At 42.0% G+C, this 20,376-nt stretch overlaps 1 protein-coding gene across 1 annotated transcript; it reads right to left on the bottom strand.

The window, feature by feature from the left end:
* Positions 1-874: 874 nt before the first annotated feature.
* On the bottom strand, positions 875-19,197 carry LOC106912336 (N-alpha-acetyltransferase 15, NatA auxiliary subunit-like). The gene is made up of 20 exons (XM_088009281.1): positions 18,880-19,197; positions 18,236-18,320; positions 16,334-16,438; positions 16,067-16,224; positions 15,644-15,778; positions 10,916-11,069; positions 10,697-10,816; positions 8,263-8,358; positions 7,850-7,956; positions 7,644-7,716; positions 7,379-7,548; positions 7,150-7,302; positions 5,775-5,903; positions 5,318-5,531; positions 5,031-5,224; positions 4,826-4,934; positions 3,786-3,884; positions 3,564-3,707; positions 1,571-1,668; positions 875-1,497 (listed from the first exon to the last, which is right to left on the bottom strand). The coding sequence occupies exons 1-20, from the start codon at positions 18,931-18,933 to the stop codon at positions 1,288-1,290; spliced, it is 2,607 nt and encodes an 868-aa protein (XP_087865407.1). The 5' UTR covers positions 18,934-19,197; the 3' UTR covers positions 875-1,287.
* Between the last annotated feature and the right edge of the window lie 1,179 nt (positions 19,198-20,376).

Raw genomic sequence — 20,376 nt, 5'->3', positions numbered from 1 at the left:
CTGCTCAAAAAAATAAAGGGAACACTCAAATAACACATCCTAGATCTGAATGAATGAAATATTCTCATTGAATACTTTGTTCTGTACAAAGTTGAATGTGCTGACAACAAAATCACACAAAAATCATCAATGGAAATCAAATTTATTAACCAATGGAGGCCTGGATTTGGAGCCACACACAAAATTAAAGTGAAATGTTCCCTTTATTTTTTTGAGCAGTACATTTTCTTCAGAATAGGATGTTCAGGTTTTCTGATGTCTACACTTGGAGGGTTAAGTGTTTACTGAGGATGTTGAGCCAACTGAAGATGTTGGGGACCAAGATCCTAAAGTTCATACCTGCTTTGATCCAGAAAACCTCCTGCTCTGCAGCCATGAAGCCTCACTTCAACTCCTCTGGAATTAAATGACCTGGTCAGAGGTCAAGTATTTCTAGCCCTGGGGGATGCAAATCAGCTGCCAGCTGTTGTAAAAACCTTGTTGCCATGGTTATGCATTACAACTGAAAGTTAGAATAAAAAGCAGACACCTTTCCAGTTGCACTGCATCCAGAACCAAAGGGAGTAACTGTCCAAACATGAAAAACCTCAACCCAAAAACTGACGAACAAAACTAATGCAGCAGAGGTGCTCTAACATACTCCCACCGCTAGAGGTGCTGTTGTATTCAGTTTCAATGCTCATAAACTCATCACTACTTTGCTTAGAAATGACCATAGGCAGCAAGAAGCAGCAGCTGAAGGAACAGGAAGTGAACATTCAGTCCAACAGTGTGACTGACCATTTGGTCTTACCGCTTCCTGTTCCTGCAGCAAAGCATGGGCAGCCATCTTGCACCCCCTAGACCTCCACCACACACACACACGTCACACAGGTTTTGCAAACAGTTTTATTAATTCCTCTGTCAGTTTGTAATATATAAATTACTTTTAAAAACGTGAGAAGCAGATGCACCTACAAGAAGAACTTATGAAAACACAGGCATTCTAGAAAACCTAGACTGTGTTCACCAGGCCACTCCAGCCAGTCAGTGACGACACTTCCCACAATCCTTTGCTTTCCAGTGTAAATATATCAGTTCTTTTCTGATGCCATGAACTGGGCAGAGCCTTTTGTGTTGTTTAAAAAAAGTCTGATGGTTCTGTTCCCTTTGCCGTCCATCCTGGGGCGCTCAGTCCAGCAGGTCAGTGCAATGTGTGGGTGTGGGGGGAGGGGTGGGGCTGTGGTGGTGAACTAAGGCGTCTGGCAGCAGTCTCCCCCTCTGGTCCCCCCATTCTTCCCCCTCTCCTCACATTTCATGTGCAAGATCATCGTGCTCTCCTCCCGACAGGTCGCCGTTGGCGCTGATTGTGGTGCTGTTGTCTTGGTAACCGGGGGGCTTGAAGGTCAGGGAGTAAGGGTAGATCTTGTGGCAAGTGGCACGGTAAGACTCAGCTGCTTTCTGCTGAGCCTCGCCCAGCTGGCCACTCCTCAGAGCCTCCAGCACCTCAGAGCAGATCTGGGGACAAACACAAGTTGCTTCAGTTACCATGGCGCTCACTGTGGTGCCCTCCAGTGGTCAAATGACTCACCTGGATGCTTCTTCCAGACAGAGGCTCGGCCAGAGCTGTTGCGATCTCACAGGCCATTTTATCAGAGGACGGCTCCAGGTAGACCATCATCTTAGCAGCTGCAGACACAAGGAGACACGGGCCTGAGAGGTGCTTCTGGTGCAAACGTTGCATACAACAGAGAGTCCAGAATGCACAGAGGCTAACGCTAATGTCAGCTTCTACAGTCACATTTCTACAGAAGTTCCATGAATGATCAAGAGTTCCTGAAACTCTGGAAAGATGAATGGATTGAATAACACTTTGCTCTGACCTGAAGGTGGAAAAACCTGAATAACAGATTAAAAAGTATAAATATTAGAGGTGTGCCGATCGATCGGTCACCGATCATAATCGGGCCGATTTTCGTGAAAAAGTGTATGATCGGTGATCGGCGATCATTGGCTCTTGTTGCCGATACCGATCACCTGCATCTCATTTCCCAGCCTGCCTGTGCATCTGGTCTCCTCTTTCCTTCACTCTGGGCAAACGCGCAGCAACAAATCCTAAGCGATGTGGAACTATGACGCACTGAGTGAATGGGGAAGTTTGCGTGTTGCGGCGGAAAATTGAAGCACGTCAAAATGCATCAACACGACGAATCTAATACGACATAAAAACAAAGCCATACTTGACGGAGTTTGGCTACATCGAGGCTCACTGCAGTAAAAAAGACATACGGAGGATCAGACAGCAGGTAAAGCAGCGCACAGCTACAAACACTCACCCGGATTAGCATGACGGTCAGAAAGCTAAACAAATAACCCGCAAAATTATTTCAGTCTTCGAGCTGCGATGTAAGACGCTGGTTCTGCTCTCGCTGTTGAACCGCTGCTACGCTACAGGTAGTAATATTTGACAGACGGAGCTTCGCTTCTGCTCCACCTGGTAGTGACTCTCACACCGAATCTCTGCTTAAAGCTGCAGCATCTAACTTAAAAAATACATTTTACATACGTATTAAAACTTTCGCTGTCCTAACATGAGACAGATAATCTCTAAAAAAAATAATTGATCTCCTCCCTGTTCTGCATAATTACTCCGCTCAGTCAGAAACAGCCAATCAGAGCTAGCAGTAATCAGCTAGCCGCCATGCTAACAGGAAGTTTTCATTCAGTAACTCAGGATTGTTTATTGTAATGGATCCTGTTTTTGCCTTTGAATGTTAAGTTTTATACTTGAACTTCTTGGCAATGTTGAGAGGTTTTATTTTGACTTTTTGCATTATTTAGCCTCCTCAGAGCCTTCATATGTTATCAGTCTGTTAAAGATAGTATTATCAATACCAGTACAATTTGCACAATGCCTGTTTTGTTTAGTTTTCTTCTTGAAAAAAGTTATTAAAAACAAGTTTTTGTCTAAATTAAGGTGAATTCATGGTTCCTTTTTCCACATAATGTAACCGGTAGTGTTTATGATAAAAAAAATAAAAATAATAATTATGTGATTGGTATCAGTGAATCGGCCCTCATGGGTGATCGGTATCGGTAGGAAAAAACCTGATCGGCACATCCCTAATAAATATCTTTCTTGTAGAGCTCCTATTTGTATTTATTCAAGAATTTAACTGGCAAAAAGGGGTCTTGAATTGAAAATGTTAATTATTTTGTCAATATATGGTTTGATTAAAATGCAATAGTGATTAGTTAATGACAGCCCCTTCAATAAACTTTTGAGTCCCACCACCAGTAAAATATTTTTACAATATGCAAAGACATGCAAGAAAGCAGAAACTGTTGCTTTCTTGTAAAGCTGTCTTTAGCAAGTCTGTCTACTGTTCTCAGCTCCATACAGCTTGGCCTCTATATTTCCTGTTCCAAATTAGCCTTTAGCTTCCCAGGTTTTTATTCATTTTAGTAGTTTTGATATTGTACAGTCCCAATGTTTTCTTGAGCTCCACATGTTTAAATCAGTAACTAGAGCAGAGCCAGGAACATGGTGCAGCCTGTAGCTCCTCCCTCTGAGGCGTACCTACCAGCCAGCCGGTGGGGGATGCAGCTGGAGTGTTGGCTCAGGTAGTTCTTGTTGAAGCTCTGAGGGTTGCTGTCTCCAAACAGCCTGGAGATCTCCTGCTTCAGCACGGTCCTCACCGCCTCGGCCAGGTCTGCGCTCTCACTCACTGCAGGCAGCAAACACTGAACTTTAGTCACCACTGGAAGGACCGAGAGCTGAACACGGCCAGCAGTCACTTTCTCACCCTTCTTGAAGAAGCGCACTAAACACTGGTGCAGCCATGGGTCGGAGGGTTCTATGGCCACCGCTCTCTTTATCGACTGCAACATCAGAAGGTACTTCTCTGGGAGGTAAAGAACGGACAGACAAGTTATGGTGGAGGAAAAACCTTTGTTTTCTCAGCTCAAACAGGCTGGATCAGTTGCTCAGTTTCCATCTAATTATCATGCTGATTTTAGATAAACCTTTAAGTTCAGTGTGTTTCTATCTACTGGTTTGGAGCAAACCAACCAGGTTATGTCAGATGCTGATGACATGTACGGCTGTAATAAACAGAAAGTTGAGGTTGTAAACTAGAATGGACCACAAATGTCAGAAAAAGTATTTCCCTCTGAAAGGGATAAATTTCACAGACCCAGCAGTGGATGAGAAAATTTGCTACATTGGAACATACTCTGCAAAAGTGTCTATATACACTTTAGTGCATTAACTACTTCAGAAAAGTCAAAAACCTTTTTACATTCATGTGAGTGTAAAGATATTGCAAAATTGAGGAAGTTATTTTGAATTCTGCAGTTTCCATCAACCTTTTGTAGTGCAACACTGTGACATGTAGATAAACCAGGTTACAGAGTGGCAAATGCACCGTGAAACCAGCTGGTGATCAGAACCCTTCTCTGTTCTCAGACATGTTGGCACAAATGCACACCATGTGATGAAGCCTCTGCTTCTAAGAGAGCTAATAAACAACTGATCACATGAGAATATATCCCATAGAACCTCTAAGAGAGATTTCCTTAAATCAGTTCAAAACTATATCAGCAGGTCAGAGTTTTACAAATCCTGGGGATTGCTCATCTAAGTTACAGTCAGCAGGTATTGGTCAGTTAAAGGGTCAGTCCATTTATTATATAGTTATTACAGAACAAACAGAGAAAGGTTTAAAGGCTGAATTAGTCACAGCAGTCAGACATATTTAAACAGAAACGTCTGACTGCCAATCTGAAGTTGCCATGAGGCAGCAGATGTGGCTGACCGATCCCATCCCTCCTCTGAGCTGCCAACCTTTCCTGAAGTAGATCTCAAAGGCCAACAGGTGAGTCTCGATCTTGTTGCGCACCAGGTTCTTCAGAGGGATGAGGAACTTGACTGCCTCCTCCAAAGGGTTCTCCGGCTGGGAACACACAATCAGACCAAGTTTTTATTATTTATTCTTATACTCCAAAAACATTCCTTCAAGCTTATAGAACACAAGAACCCCTGGACCCACCTTAGCTAACTTATCTGGTATTAGCTCTTCCTTGGGCCCTCCAATTTCCTCATCATCATCCTCCTTTTTCTTCTTCTGGTTCTTCAGCTGCTTCTCTTTCTCTGCATTCTTCTTCTCCTCCTCTAACTGAGCCTTCTTCTGCGCTCTTCGCTGTTTGTTCCGCAGCTTCTTCAGCTCCTTGTCTGTTAGGTTCTCTGTATAAAGAGAAAAGTTTCATTTCCAAGTGTTTTATCCCAACACCCAGCATGTAGCTCTCTACTAAAGCCAGGTGAGACGCGGCGTCAGACCTGCATCTGCCTGGCTCTCTTTGTTGTCATCGGTCAGTGGCCTATCATGTAGGTCCAGGTAGATTTGGATGGCGGTGCGAGCGGCTTTGTAGTAGAAGGGGTGCTGTCGCAGGACGTCCTCCAGCTTCAGCAGGTCCACGTAGGAGCGCAGCGTCATCTTCCTCATACAGTAGGTGTGGAAATCAAACTGGTCGTCTGTGATCTCCACAAAATGCTGAGAGACACAAGGAGAGGACAGATTCAGAGTTCCATGAATCCAGCTGGTACGCTGACAAACCGGAACAATGCAGCAGATAAACACATTAATAGATGTAGAACAATTAACTGTTCAATCTGGAAAATGAAGCAATTCTGACTTCAAGAATAACAGGAACAGCAACCGAGCAAAAATTAAATGTGCACATGATTTCTTCACAATAACAGACACCTGAGATGACAGAGTGAGCAACAAACGTACCCTCTCGATCTCATGGCACTTCTTGAGGGCCTCACCGAGCTTGTTCATGGCCTTGTAGGCTAAAGCACACTCTGTCTGGAACCACATGCACTGCATCTCATTCAGGTTCTCCACTGCAGATGTCCCCTCCTGGAGACACAAGATTCACAAACACAGGAGGTGAATGAAGCCTGTTAGAAGAGCATCAGCCCTGAATCCAGAATAACACTGCACTTACTTTAAGGGCCCGCAAGTCAATTCAATTCAACTCAATTACTTTATCCTAGAGAGATATTACATTTTCAAAGAGTCATTTTGATGGTGACTTAATGGACAAGCAGATCTCCAGTAGCAGTCAGTGTTGCTGCAAATCTGAAGAAGTCTCTGACTGAAGTATATTGCTGTATGACAGTCTCATGACTACCATGACAGCCTAACAGCTCAATATGCAGGCAGCAGAGACAACTGACCAGCTCTGCTGATCCACCTCATTTGCTTTTGCTGCTTCTTTTAAAATCTGTCTGGTTGTGTGGTTAGAACGCCGAACAGAGAGACAGACTGCTGAGGAGTTTTGTGATATGCTAATTAGCCATGTGGTCAGAGGTTGTGTTAATGGAATATTTACCATATTTGACCGGTTATTTTTTTAAAAGACAGGAAAATTTAAAGCCCGTCGGTCATTTGACAGGTTATAATTAACAACCTCATGCGAGGACATGGCAGACTTTACGCAAAGAGTTCATCGCAGAGGCAACTAAAATCAATCAATAAAAGAATCCTTTCTGAATATCATCTCATGAACTCTGAACTAAATGAGTCTTTCTGACCGGGAACTGACGGCATGTTGAAGAGTTATGGACCGGAGGCTTTGGAGCGTTAGGAAGCGCATTCAAAAACTTTGGTAGAAATGGCACGTTTAATTTCAGTCTCCATTACATACAGAACAGAGAAAACTAAAGAGAATGCAGTGTTGAATCCATTTAGAGTCTAAAAAGAGGAGCTGGCAGTTTATCTCGAGGACAACCCCTAAGAAAAATGAGGGATCACTGTATTGGTGGTAGCCTTAACCACTTTGAGTCACAGAACACAACAATCATGTTTCCGGTGACTTAAACTTTTGCCTGACAAAATACAAAAACCCCCATATACTATACGAGATTACATAGATCTGCCACAACAAAATTTAAGACCTGTGATTAATATATACAAGGCCAACATGCATCTTTTTCATGGATTCAGGACATTTTAAGGCCTTAATTTTAGATACATGAACCTAAAGCTTTTTAGGATGAATGGACACCCTGCAGTCAGGATGTTTTGGTCCCTAAATCCCTTGAGGCAGGCTATTCTTCCAGCCTAACCACCTTTAGGCAAACAGTGACCAGTGTAAATGTACCCGTGTAAACTTGGAGCACATCTCCTCTGCCTCCTTTATAAGGCCGGCCTTCAGCATGTACTTGGCACACTTGGAGTTGATGAATCGGTCGGCAGTGTCCAGCGCCTGGGCCTCGTCCATCCATCGAGCCGCCTCCTTGATGTTGCCTGCATGCTGCGGATCAGGCCGGACAGTTAAAGGAAGTTGTGTCATCCCAGTGCCGCATATCACTCTGAGTGCACCGTCATACCTTGTAGATCTTGGCCTTGACCAGGAAGAGCTCGATCAGTGTGGGTGTGCTGTCGATGGCCGTGTTGATGTACTCCAGCGCCAGGCTGGCCTTGCCAATGAAGTCAAAGTGCTGGGCCAGGAAGTACTGCACCCACAGGAGGGTGGTCGGAGGCTCCTCCTTCCCATCATCTGCACACATGCATAACACACACAACTCCTGCATTTAGAGACAGCTAGAATGAAACCAATCAGAGTGATGCATTAGGACATATAGAAACACTTACCATCTTCACTAAACATTCGACTGCTTTTTAAACAGCTTTCATAGCCAAGTACCAATTCTTCTATTATCGTAACCTGCATGCCCCAAAAACATAAAAAAACAAAAGAAAAACAATTAGTTAGCGCTACCTAAAATGGAAAAATGAACAAAGTACGTTAATTAATTCATACTCAGCCAGAAACTTTCCAGCAGAACGGTTCTGCTAACCTTTTCTCTGTCTGTGTACAAGGATTTGAGCGTGGTGAACACAGGAGGGCAGCCTTTAGTGAAGTTCATCCTCAGATAGATGTCCAGACATTCCCGGAACTTCTCCCCTGACCGGAACAACAAACAAGGAGACAGGAATGTGATGCTGGAATGGCAATATGGAGTCACCAGCCCAAAATACCACACCCTGTCTGATTCCACAGGAGAGGATCACACTGAACCTGGAACCAGGATCTTCAACTTAACCACCTGATCCTCCTTCTGCTGTACTCCACCTGATAGTTTCTGTAGTGCTAAAGTTGATGTTTGCAACAGGGGGAGCTGCTGCAGCCATGCTGATATCAGTATGACCCAAAGGCTGAGCTAAGAGTGCTAATGGATCAGTGTCTAGCAGCAGGCTGTCCTGCGTTTACCTGTGAGGAAGTTAAGAGGCAGCCTTCGAGGAACCAGACCTCTGGGAAACTTCACCCAGGACTCCTCATAGATCTTCTGGTGCTCTTCTATACTGCCTGAAGACACACACACAGACACTTAATGCTAACATGTTAACGCCGTTTGATCTTTAGAGTTGTTTTTGTTCATATTAAAGTGCTTCTAATACATCACAGAAGGTCGTTTTCATGCAAGAAACACACTAAGAGGATTTATCGTGAATTGTGAGGAAACACCAAACTATAATATATGGAATACAATACAGTTTCCAGGGTTAGTTTGAGAAAACCTACTAAAGGGCTATAGTTTTTTTCACTTCACTTAAATCCTAATTTAGTTATCTGCCAGTGCGTAAGCTATGCAATACTGGTCACATTTAAAAGTAAATCAATGAAAAGAGATATTATCTAAAATGGACAATAAGTAAGTTTGTCTGCTTAACTAAATATTCTGATGGTACAACATTAAACTATTTACAGAAGTTACCTTTCTTGTTTTCCAAAATTCTGCTGTTTATTTGTAAAGTGATGTAGTGTTTTGATTTGCTGGTTGTGATTGAAAAATCACAATCAGCATTCAGATGATAATTATTAGCTGGTGATGACTCATTTACTTGCTAGCGTAATCACCAAGCCAAACGTGTGTGAAATGTAAATGCATAACACACACATTACTGATTGTTCACAAAGTTGTATCTGCTCACATCAGTCTCAGGTAAGTGGCACAAACAGAATGTCATACGCAGAAGGTTGCTTTTATGACATGCTAACATTCAGGCTAACATCCAGCAGTGGCTCCGGTAACGTAAACAATCTTGGCATGGTGATGTCAGCTGACCCAGTGGTGAGATGGGTGTTAGAGCAGCCGGAGGGATGTGAGACATGATGTGAACAGAATCCCAAGACACAGATTTATGATTCAAGATAAAATATCTGTAAAGAGTAGAGAGGCCTGGAGTAAATGGCTCATGATTGGACTGGGACAATTTTCAGCTTGATTGCAAACATGACCTGGTGGGGTTGTAAGTCATCCTCTCTACATTCTTTTGCTCTGCAAAAGAATGGAAGAATGCAAGTATCGGCCAATCACCAATCTCCAAGAATGAAGGAAATCATAGCCAATTCATTGGTGCCCCTCAGTATATAATTATTAGAGGTGTGCCGATCGATCGGTCACCGATCGTATTCGGTCGATTTCCGTGAAAAAGTGTATGATCGGTGATCGCCAATCACGGTCTCTTGTTGCCGATCACACAAACTGATCACCTGCATTTCATTTCACAGCCTGCCTGTGCAGCTGGTCTCCTCTTTCCTTCACTCTGCACAAACAACAAATGCAACAAATCCTAAGCAATGTGGAACTATAACGCACTGAGTGAATGGGGAAGTGTGCGTGTTGCAGCGGAAAATTGAAGCAAGTCAAAATGCATCAACACGACGAATCTAATACGACATAAAAACAATGTCATACTTGACGGAGTTTGGCTACATCGAGGCTCACTGCAGTAAAAAGGACATTTGGAGGATCAGACAGCAGGTAAAGCAGCGCACAGCTACAAACACTCACCCGGATTAGCATGACGGTCAGAAAGCTAAACAAATAACCCGCAAAATTATTTAAGTCTTCGAGCTGCGATGTAAGACGCTGGTTCTGCTCTCGCTGTTGAACCGCTGCTACGCTACAGGTAGTAATATTTCACAGACGGAGCGCCGCTTCTGCTCCACCTGGTAGTGACTCTCACACCAAATTTCTCTTTAAAGCTGCAGCATCTAACTTCAAAAATAAATTTTACATATGTATTAAAACTTTCGCTGTCCTAACATGAGACAGATAATCTCTAAAAAAATAATCGATCTTCTCCCTGTTCTGCATAATTACTCCGCTCAGTCAGAAACAGCCAATCAGAGCTAGAAGTAATCAGCTAGCCGCCATGCTAACAGGAAGTTTTCATTCAGTAACTCTGGATTGTTTATTGTAATGGATCCTGTATTTGCCTTTGAATGTTTTATACTTTAATTTTTTTGGCAATAGTGACAGGTTTTATTTTGGCTCTTTGCGTTATTTAGCCTCTTCAGAGCCTTCATATGTTATCAGCCTGTTAAAGATAGTATTATCAATACCAGTACAATTTGCACAATGCCTGTTTTGTTTAGTTTTCTTCTTGGAAAAAGTTATTAAAAACAAGTTTTTGTCTAAATTAAGATAAATTCATGGTTCCTTCTTCCACATAATGTAACCGGTAATGTTTATGATTAGAAAAAAAATAAAAATTATGTGATCGGCATCAGTGATCGGCCCTCATGGGTGATCGGTATCGGCAGGAAAAAACCTGATCGGCACATCTCTAATAATTATCCATGCAGAGAGACTTTTCATTCTAATGGGGAATTAATTCTTGCTATATGTTGTGTGCACCTGGTTTCAGGGCATACTCCAGGCCCTTGTAGTAGGCCCAGTTCTCTGGGTTCCTCTCCAGAAGTCTTGTGTAGATCTCTGAAGCTTCCTCTGGCCTCTCCAGCTTCAACAGCAGCTCTCCTACAAACATACACATGTTCACGCTGCACAGCTGTGTGTTAAGAGCCTCAGCAGCCTTCACATGGGCTCCACTGCAGCCTGCAGAGGCAGTGTGCTCACCTCTGGTCTCCTCCACAGCCAGCTTGTCACACATCTGCTTCTCATAGCTGTTCAGGTGCTCCAGTGCCTCTTTGTGCAGGCCAGCTTCCCTCAGAATCTGGTTCTGATACAGCAGCAGCTCACTGTACTCATAGTCCACCTTGTCTGGAGACGTCTGGACACACACACACACACACACACACACACACACACACACACACACACACACACACACACACACACACACACACACACACACACACACACACACACACACACACACACACACACACACACACGAAATATTTCAGCCTGTACAGAACCTCCTGATCGCTAGTTATGATAGTGTTAGGTCCCTGGCCTCTTGAGGATGTGCAGGCTACTTTTGTTATGCAGGTTCAGCTGTGAGAGCACACCTTCCTGATTGGCTGCCTGAGTGCTGCAGGAGAGTAGCTATTCCATTGGACCAGCAGAGGGATTGCAAGCCAATCAGACGTTGATGAGGCTCACCTGCTCCCTGGATTTCTGACTCAAACTCTTTTTAACTCCCCCTTACAGGCACAAATATTGCCCTATTGGTCTCAAAGGTGGTCATGACATAGATACACATGCCTGCTCCCGTAAAATGTTTTCAAAATTTTGCTAGGGCTTATGGTTTATTGTCAGGGTCCTTGAGACCGACGCTGGGTGTCTCACAAGTATAGAAACTCTGTCTCCAGCATACTGTCTGACAGAGAGAGCCAGCCCAGGTGCAGATCGTTAACTACCATAGCAACCCGGAGAGCTGCAGACTATTATGGTCTGTCTGTTGTCTCCCTCTGCGACTGATTGGTTTTCATTGGAGTGGGAAATATTTTTTTCTTTTTGTTTTAGACACATTCCTCATTATCTGCCATTTCATTTACAAGATTAAATCAGTTAAGTTTTTGAGTTGTTTAGGTTGATTTGAGAGAACACATTTTAAAAGCCACAATTACTTTAAAATGTCTCAGCGCAGGTCTCCATTGCAATGTGGGAAAAATACATATTTCCTGTGACTATTCATATTTTGCTTACATAAATTTATAATTTTTCAATTTTTCAGTGTGAATTAAAATCCTTAGTATGAAGGTTGACAACTTTCTAGAAAAAAAAAAGAATTATCGACTGTCTTTATTTTTTTATAATTTCGGAACGTGAGTGAGAACCACATGCGCGAAGCTTATACTCGTCAGTCTCGGACTGAATTCCACTGCATGAGGTTAAGCCATTAGTATGAGAGGCCCCATAGGCCAAGACGTACAAATGCGCTATCAAACCCTTTCACATTCACAGTCAAACCCTCTTGCACTACTATGTGACAGAATTTAACTTAAAATTTCAGTTTTTGATTGGACCCCTGGCAGGCTTTTCAAAATAAAAGCGGACCTCTGGTTTATGTTTGATTCATGTTTCTCTCCTGCGGCTTTAAAAATGTAAAACTTTGTGTTAATTGATTTGCTCAATGTTAGAGCCATAAATAGGAAATATTTAAGTTATTTGTAAGATGGTTTGTTTGTATTTTATAAAATTTAGTTAGGACGATTGATATTTGTTTAGGCATTTTTATTGTGCAATTTAGTTTTATTTTGAAAGGTCTAGGGAATGACACAGATATTGGATCTGTTGCCATAACACTAAAGGAAATCATATATCTGAAAATAAATTAAAACATATTATGTTGGCAAAAAATTCTGTAAACCACATATGTGCTACCTCAATCAAAATTGCTGACATTTGACATGCAAAAAAATCTTTCAGATTACATAAACAATACCTTACCAGGTACTTCTCTGACTTCAGGATGACACAGGGACACCTATAAGACCAATTTTAACTGAAGTTGCACATATGTGCTTTACAGGATTTTTTTGCCCACACAATATTTTTTTTCAGATACATAATGTCGTTTTGCAAATTAAAACCCTCTATGGCATGGCGTTGCCCTCGGGCAACAAACCACATTTCTGTACTTCACATTGCTCTGTAATTTTATTTTGGGGGAATGATTTAAAATACCTCCAGACATATTTTTGTCCAAATAAAAGAGGCATTGAGGTTCATGTGACCTTTTACTTAGAAGAGGAACAGTCCTTTTTATGAAGCAGAGGTGGATGGTACACCTTGCCTCCTACTTGTAAGTTATACATCACTTTTCTTCATGTTTAAATTTGGGTCACTCTAACTAAAATAAAATAAAATAAAAGCGCATCTCCGGTTTATGTTTGATTCACACATCAAGTTTCTCTCCTGCGGCTATAACAGGCTAAAGCTTTGAGTTAATTAACCCTCTATGGCATGACTTTTTTTATTTTTTTGGGGAAAAAATATTTTCCTGCATTCTTTTGGGAGCTTGTTGGTTCCTAATTACATATCAATCATAAAATCGGACCCCGACACCTCCCGGAACCGGATTTGGGTTTGTTGCCTCAGGGCAACATTGCGCTACAAGGGGTCTAAAATGGCAAGTTTTCTACAGTGATTATGAGAAATTAAATACAAATCAAACAAAAACTATATTCATAAAAAAACTTTTTTGACAAAAATAAATGAGACATGGTTCCAACTCACCAAATATAAAATAAACAACTAACTTTCATTAATGAATGGTACATTTGCGCAAATTACTAAAACGAGCATTTGTGTGTTTGTACATGGGTATGTTTGGTAGAGTTAGAATCACTAAGGATGTTGAAAACAGTCTTTTCCCTATTATATGTGAAACATCAGGAAGGAATTGCTTGCTGATGTGAAAAAAAGTGTGCATCACATTTTTGACACTTTATTATTGGCGTACCTGGGAATCACCATCTGTTTATCTGATTATCTATGGGTTGTAGTGACCAGATTCACATCAGTGACAGGAGTTAGGGGTGCAGGTTGTACAAGTTTGTAGTTCTGATTTTTTTGGTAGAATTTGAGCCAAGCAAATAACAACATCTCCACCAGCTCCCATATCTGGTAGATTTGGCCCTGTGTAGATTTTCAAGTTGTAAGGAACACCATCTGCACCAGCCATATGAAGTACCCTGCAGACCCGTATATTTGGGTTTAGCAGGTATTGCTTCAGTCTTTACCTGCCTTGGAATGGGGCCATTTGTTCATTGATGACCACCCTTTGGGACTGAAGTCAGTTTTGAGGATAAACAATGAAATAATGGTTGTACAGTGTTTTCATTGGTAATGACCCCAGCTTATGAACCATGCACATTTTGTCCATGAAATGATCTTGCATCCATCTCCTGTAGCTGTTAGTCAATAATAAAGTAAAAGAAAAATTGGCTTTGATAATTATTTTGTAATCAATTGCATATCATCACATTAGAATAATATCGTCTGAGCAAAAGGCCCCTAACTGCGCAATGTTGCCCTGAGGCAACAAACAAAAAAGTTTTAGCATATAAATTATAAAAAAAAAATGTCTTGAAATTATCTATAATGCTTCTTTACATACTTACAGATATTAAAATATTTTTAGTTAGAGTGACCCAAATTTAAACATGAAGAAAAGTGATGTATAACTTACAAGTAGGAGGCAAGGTGTACCATCCACCTCCGCTTTATAAAAAGGACTGTTCCTCTTCTAAGTAAAAGGTCACATGAACCTCAATGCCTCTTTTATTTGGACAAAAATATGTCTGGAGGTATTTTAAATCATTCCCCCAAAATAAAATTACAGAGCAATGTGAAGTACAGAAATGTGGTTTGTTGCCCGAGGGCAACGCCATGCCATAGAGCAGGGGTGTCAAACTCCAGTCCTCAAGGGCCGCTGTCCTGCAATTTTTAGATGTGCCTCTGCTGCACCACACCTGAAAAGAATAATTAAGTCATTAGCAAGGCTCACGAGAACCGATCTACACAGGGAGGAGGTAATTAAGCCATTTCATTCCACTGTTTTTTACCTGTGGCACATCTAAACACTGCAGGACACCAGCCCTTGAGGGCTGGAGTTTGACACCCCTGCCATAGAGGGTTTTAATTTGCAAAACGACATTATGTATCTGAAAAAAAATATTGTGTGGGCAAAAAATCCTGTAAAGCACATATGTGCAACTTCAGTTAAAATTGGTCTTATAGGTGTCCCTGTGTCATCCTGAAGTCAGAGAAGTACCTGGTAAGGTATTGTTTATGTAATCTGAAAGATTTTTTTGCATGTTAAATGTCAGCAATTTTGATTGAGGTAGCACATATGTGGTTTACAGAATTTTTTGCCAACATAATATGTTTTAATTTATTTTCAGATATATGATTTCCTTTAGTGTTATGGCAACAGATCCAATATCTGTGTCATTCCCTAGACCTTTCAAAATAAAACTAAATTGCACAATAAAAATGCCTAAACAAATATCAATCGTCCTAACTAAATTTTATAAAATACAAACAAACCATCTTACAAATAACTTAAATATTTCCTATTTATGGCTCTAACATTGAGCAAATCAATTAACACAAAGTTTTACATTTTTAAAGCCACAGGAGAGAAACATGAATCAAACATAAACCGGAGGTCCGCTTTTATTTTGAAAAGCCTGCCAGGGGTCCAATCAGAAACTGAAATTTTAAGTTAAATTCCCTTGCAATCAAACTCTGAGAGAGTTTGATAGTATGTGCAAGAGGGTTTGACTGTGAATGTGAGAGGGTTTGATAGTATGTGTAAGAGAGTTTGTAGGTTTTGGCCTATGGGCCCTCTCATACATTAGCTATCCAGCAGCTCATTCAGCCCTAGCGTACCTGCTGGGTTTTCCGGAACTCCTCCACGATCTTAGCTGCCATCTCAAAGTCTTCCAAGAGGTGATAAGCGACAGCATAGCCAATCCATGAGGCCCGCTGGCCAGGACGCAGCTGCAGCAGCTGGTAGCGGGTCTCCTGCAGAGAGACGCAAGGGGTCAGCACATCATGCTCCTGCTGGGTTGATCAACCAGGCTACCCTCACTGCTGGGTCCTCTGTTTGTAGTCTCTCCATCCTACCATCCTCCTGCCGCTGATTGTTTGACCTGAACTGTCTGACTAGAGAGCTCTGTCATTGGCTGACTTGAAATATTTTACAATCAGTTTGAAGCAGATTAGACACTGTCCACCGCTGAGCTTCTCTAATGAACCCATTAGCTCCTTGTACCTGCAGGTATGAGACTCTGAGCAGTGTGTGTGTCTCACCCTGTAGCCCTCCAGGTCCCTCATCTGAATCTGCAGCAGGGACAGGTCTCTGAGGATCTGCAGGTTGTCCTTGTCCCACTTCAGAGCGTTGCGGTAACACTTGATGGCCTCGTCATATTTCTTATCAGAGCGCTGCAGCAGGCCGTAGACGTGCCAGCCTGGAAGGAGTCTGAGTTCAGGAACAGCACCGATCAGGACCGAGCCATGGTGAGCGTTAGTCAGTCAGAGGAGAGCAGGCGCCCTAGGGGGCAGCAGGGTGAAGGATACAGACATGGCTCTTCAGGTCGTTGCGCAGGCCTCGTCTCACCAACTCGTAGGCATCCTCCTTCTTGCCCAGGCAGTTGAGGGTTAACCCCTTCATGGCCAGCGTCTCTGCAGCCCAGAGTGAACCAGAGGCAGCGTTCGTATCATGGGGTTAGAGAGAAACGGCCTAAACATTCTTATTGAAGCACGATTCAGTCTGTCAACTACAGTTTAATTAACAAGCAGACTACATCTGATATTACCATGACAACAGCTAGATGAACTGGCCCTCAGCAACACTACACATGGTGAAGAAAGATTTGATTTGGTGGAGTCCAGTCATGCTTTCATAGTCAAGTACAATTCACGTATTCACATCTTTGTGGTATGGCCATAAAGCAACATCATGAAGCAACAGCTGAACTTTAAACTGAACTCTGAATATCTGAACAGACTAAAATGAACTGACTGCTCTGGTGGTCTGTTACCATGATGGCAGCAGTTCACAGGTCTGATGCAGTCAGTGGTCCAAGCATCCATGTTAATAAAAAGAAAGGAATTCATAAAATAAGCTTGTCTGCATAGTAAGCTTCTTACGGAATTCCATTAGCTTCTCATCTCCCTTCATCAATCTGTGTGGGATTTCTCCCATTTCCTTATATTCCTACGGCAGAGTTCCTATGGGTCAATCAGTGAACAGAAGGAGAAGTGAGCGATGTTGTTGATTTTCTGGCAGCAGAGGAAATGAAGGAAGCCGTTCAGTCCGTGTTGGTCAAGCTTCCAAATATCAGATTAACATTAAGAGCTGACAAGTTCAGATCAGGTCTTCTCTCTTCAGTGGAGAACGGTTGTTTACAACACAGGCAATTTCCAGTAAGCTTCAGAGCATCAAACTGGCACATTACATACATCACAAATTTTTCCCAGTTGCCAATCGTTAGCAACTGGGAAAAATTTAAATCCTCAACACAGTCCACATCTCCAAGAAGTAAACCCTGCGCAACAGTTGAGGGTCCCAATCGTCTGAACAAACCAAAGTGTAGAACAAGGTCTTACCCAGGCTAGAAATAAGCTGATTTTTCCACTTAAGTTTAATATTTATCCTAGAAGGGGTGCAGTTGATTACAGCTGATTTTGTTTTGTTTTTTTATAACCGACACTGCCAGGTGTCGGTTATAACACCCGACAGTGTTATAACCCTATACGCACTTTCAATGTGTATAGTGACAAAGGCACTAAGTTAACAGTGGGTCACTATTGTTAGCATGGCCTGATGGGCAGGTCTGTGTGTCAGCCTCTGACAGCAGAGCTGCTGATTTTCAGATCTTTGGAGGCAGATAAGATTGGCCATCAATCTTATCCTACTACTGTAGCTCTAATGTCAGGCAATGACACACAGCAGGTCACCTTCTGGAGAGACGCTGTATGTGTAGCCCTGACTTTAAGATATCCCACACATTATTTTAGCTTTCTGTTCCCTTAACATGTCCCTCATTCTGTATTACTCCAAACAGCTTCCATCATGAAGTGCAGCTGCATGTGATCAAAGCAGGAAGTGGTTTACACTGGTAGCAAATCACAGCAAGAACATCTGTCCCTTCAGCCTGGGTCTTTCAGAAAGAAGACCCAGGCTGGATCTTCTTTCTGACAGACAACATTTCTACCAACAGTGCCACTATACAACTGAGTTTCATAGTTATTAAAAAAACACACAGGCACACAGGGACAGAGACACAAAGGTGTCTGTGCTCTATTTTGGTTGCCGGAGAGAGAAAAACTGAGTAGATAACAGGAAGGCTGACGGAAGAACAACAAAGTTTGGTTTGTCTGTTAGTGTTTGACACCTGTCATGGAACATGACTCTGCAAATGTTAGCAGCTTTCAGACAATCTCAGAGTTAAAGGGAAAAGAAAGGGTCTCTCTTACCTCCATGCTCTGCAAATTTGGGGTTGCTCAGGATCTGTTTGCAGAACTTCAACCCGTTTCTGTACTGTTTGTGTTCGTAACACCTCTGGAAGGAGAGAGAGAAAAGAATCACAGCATGCCACCATGACAGTTCAGTCAGAGTTTTCCTCCAGCTGTTGCTGACAGGGGAATAGTCCTCATCCTGATGGGATGGAGATGTCAGCACATCTGGAGCAAGGGTCCAGCTCTGCTGTTGAGTTTTAATTCAACTCTTAAACTATTGGTTACAGGAGGTGCATCAACTGACTTCACTTCTCTGTGACAACAGTGCTAAACAGAACCACAACACCCCGCTGCTCTTCAGCGTCACTCATGAGTCAATAATCCAACTTTAGGCGGACAGCTTTCCTCTTTAACTTGGGCATGGCTGTCATGTGTCAATCTGTTTATTCATTGATACATTTCGGCTCTATTGACAGGTCAAAAGACATCTGCAGCATCCCAGAATAACCATCCAGCGGTGCTGTTTCTCTCCTGCTCTATCACAGCTGATGGTTAACACAGACTTCAAAATTGCTGGGCTCCTGATGAATTAGCTACCTGCTCTATATGTGCTACAACGGGCCACTGCTTAGCACTGCAATAAGCTAACGCCAAGTGCCTACCAAAATCCTTTTGAAGAGAGCATTCTCCTTCTGCGGCAGAGTCACTGAGGGCATGGCGGTGGTTTCCTACTCCACTGTTGGTTTGTACATGAACGATACTCCTTTAGAAACAGAGATACTGGACTTTTTCGGGACCTTCAGGTTCCTCTTTCTCACGTGTTTAAGCCGAGGCCCCCCTTCCGAGCAAAATGGCCGCTACGCTTCTCCTCCGGGTCATGTTGAATTCCCGAGTTCATTCCTTACAAGCCAGCCGGTGTGAAACTCGAGTGTAAGAGATGATGAGCGGCGAAACTAGGAGTTTCTAGATTATATATTCGGCAAAAAAAAAAAAAAAAAAAAAAAAAAATATATATATATATATATATATATATATATATATATATATATATATATATATATATATATATATATATATATATATATATCCCAGACTGCAGATTTATCTGCAGAATTATCGGAATTATTTATTACATTTAAAACAGTCGTTTCTTTTCGGCATCGACACAATCCCATTTTGTTCACATCAACAGTATGGTTATGCGGTGGTCGTTGTTAGCAGATTGTGCTTCGTATACGCCTGCGTTGATAGTGTGATGGAAATTCAGTGCAAACTCCACCTGCCCGGCGCGCCTCTCTTCACGCAGACTGTTAAATAGTGCGTACCCACTGCTAGCATTCAATAGTAGCAACGGTCCGTGGACTCACAGGAATGATTTCAAAAGTCTGAGCCTTAACACATTTTGCTGAGCATAAATATATGGGGGAATTTTTCTGCCATAATCCAAGAGCACACATGTTCATTGTTCCGAGCAGAGACTAAGTGTGAGCGCGAGGAGAAGTTTTGAGTACAATCATTACAAGTTTTTGAGAAGAAAGACATGAAGTCCTGCTTTCAAAATAAAAATGTAAGCAAAGGTATTACAAGTTTTGAGAACAAAAGACGTGAAATCCTGCTTTCAGACTGAACGTGTGCTCTTGGATTATGGCAGAAAAATTCCTCCATACTTCTACAGGTGGCACTGTTTTGCCTGTATGCTGTACTTGCAAACAGGAATGTGCTTTGGTTGAGTTTGCAAATATAGTTTATTCAAATAAGAGTAGCACTACTTCAGCATATTTTTTCTTAAGTAAAAGTAAAGAGTAGCCATCCAAGAAATTACTTAGGTAAGAGTAAAGAGTATACTGCATACTGAATATACTGAGTATTGATCAAATGATCAATCATTTAATATTTAAAAATTACATAATCAGACAAACCAAAATATAAAATTAAGTGGAATTTTTGGGAATTTTAAGGATGAAAATTACAATAATTCATGTCGGTAACAAAAAATAAATAAAATCAGGCTTTTTTTTTCAAATCAGTTTCTTTCAATTAAAAATTGATGAAATTCTTACAAAACCTGCATTTGTGTGTGTGTGTGTGTGTGTGTGTGTGTGTGTGTGTGTGTGTGTGTGTGTGTGTGTGTGTGTGTGTGTGTGTGTGTGTGTGTGCGT

The sequence above is a fragment of the Poecilia mexicana genome, unplaced genomic scaffold (assembly GCF_051168715.1).
Source record: "Poecilia mexicana isolate PSO_F unplaced genomic scaffold, ASM5116871v1 scaffold_10, whole genome shotgun sequence".
Lineage (NCBI taxonomy): Eukaryota > Metazoa > Chordata > Actinopteri > Cyprinodontiformes > Poeciliidae > Poecilia > Poecilia mexicana.
This window is presented reverse-complemented; position numbering and strand designations above follow the sequence as displayed.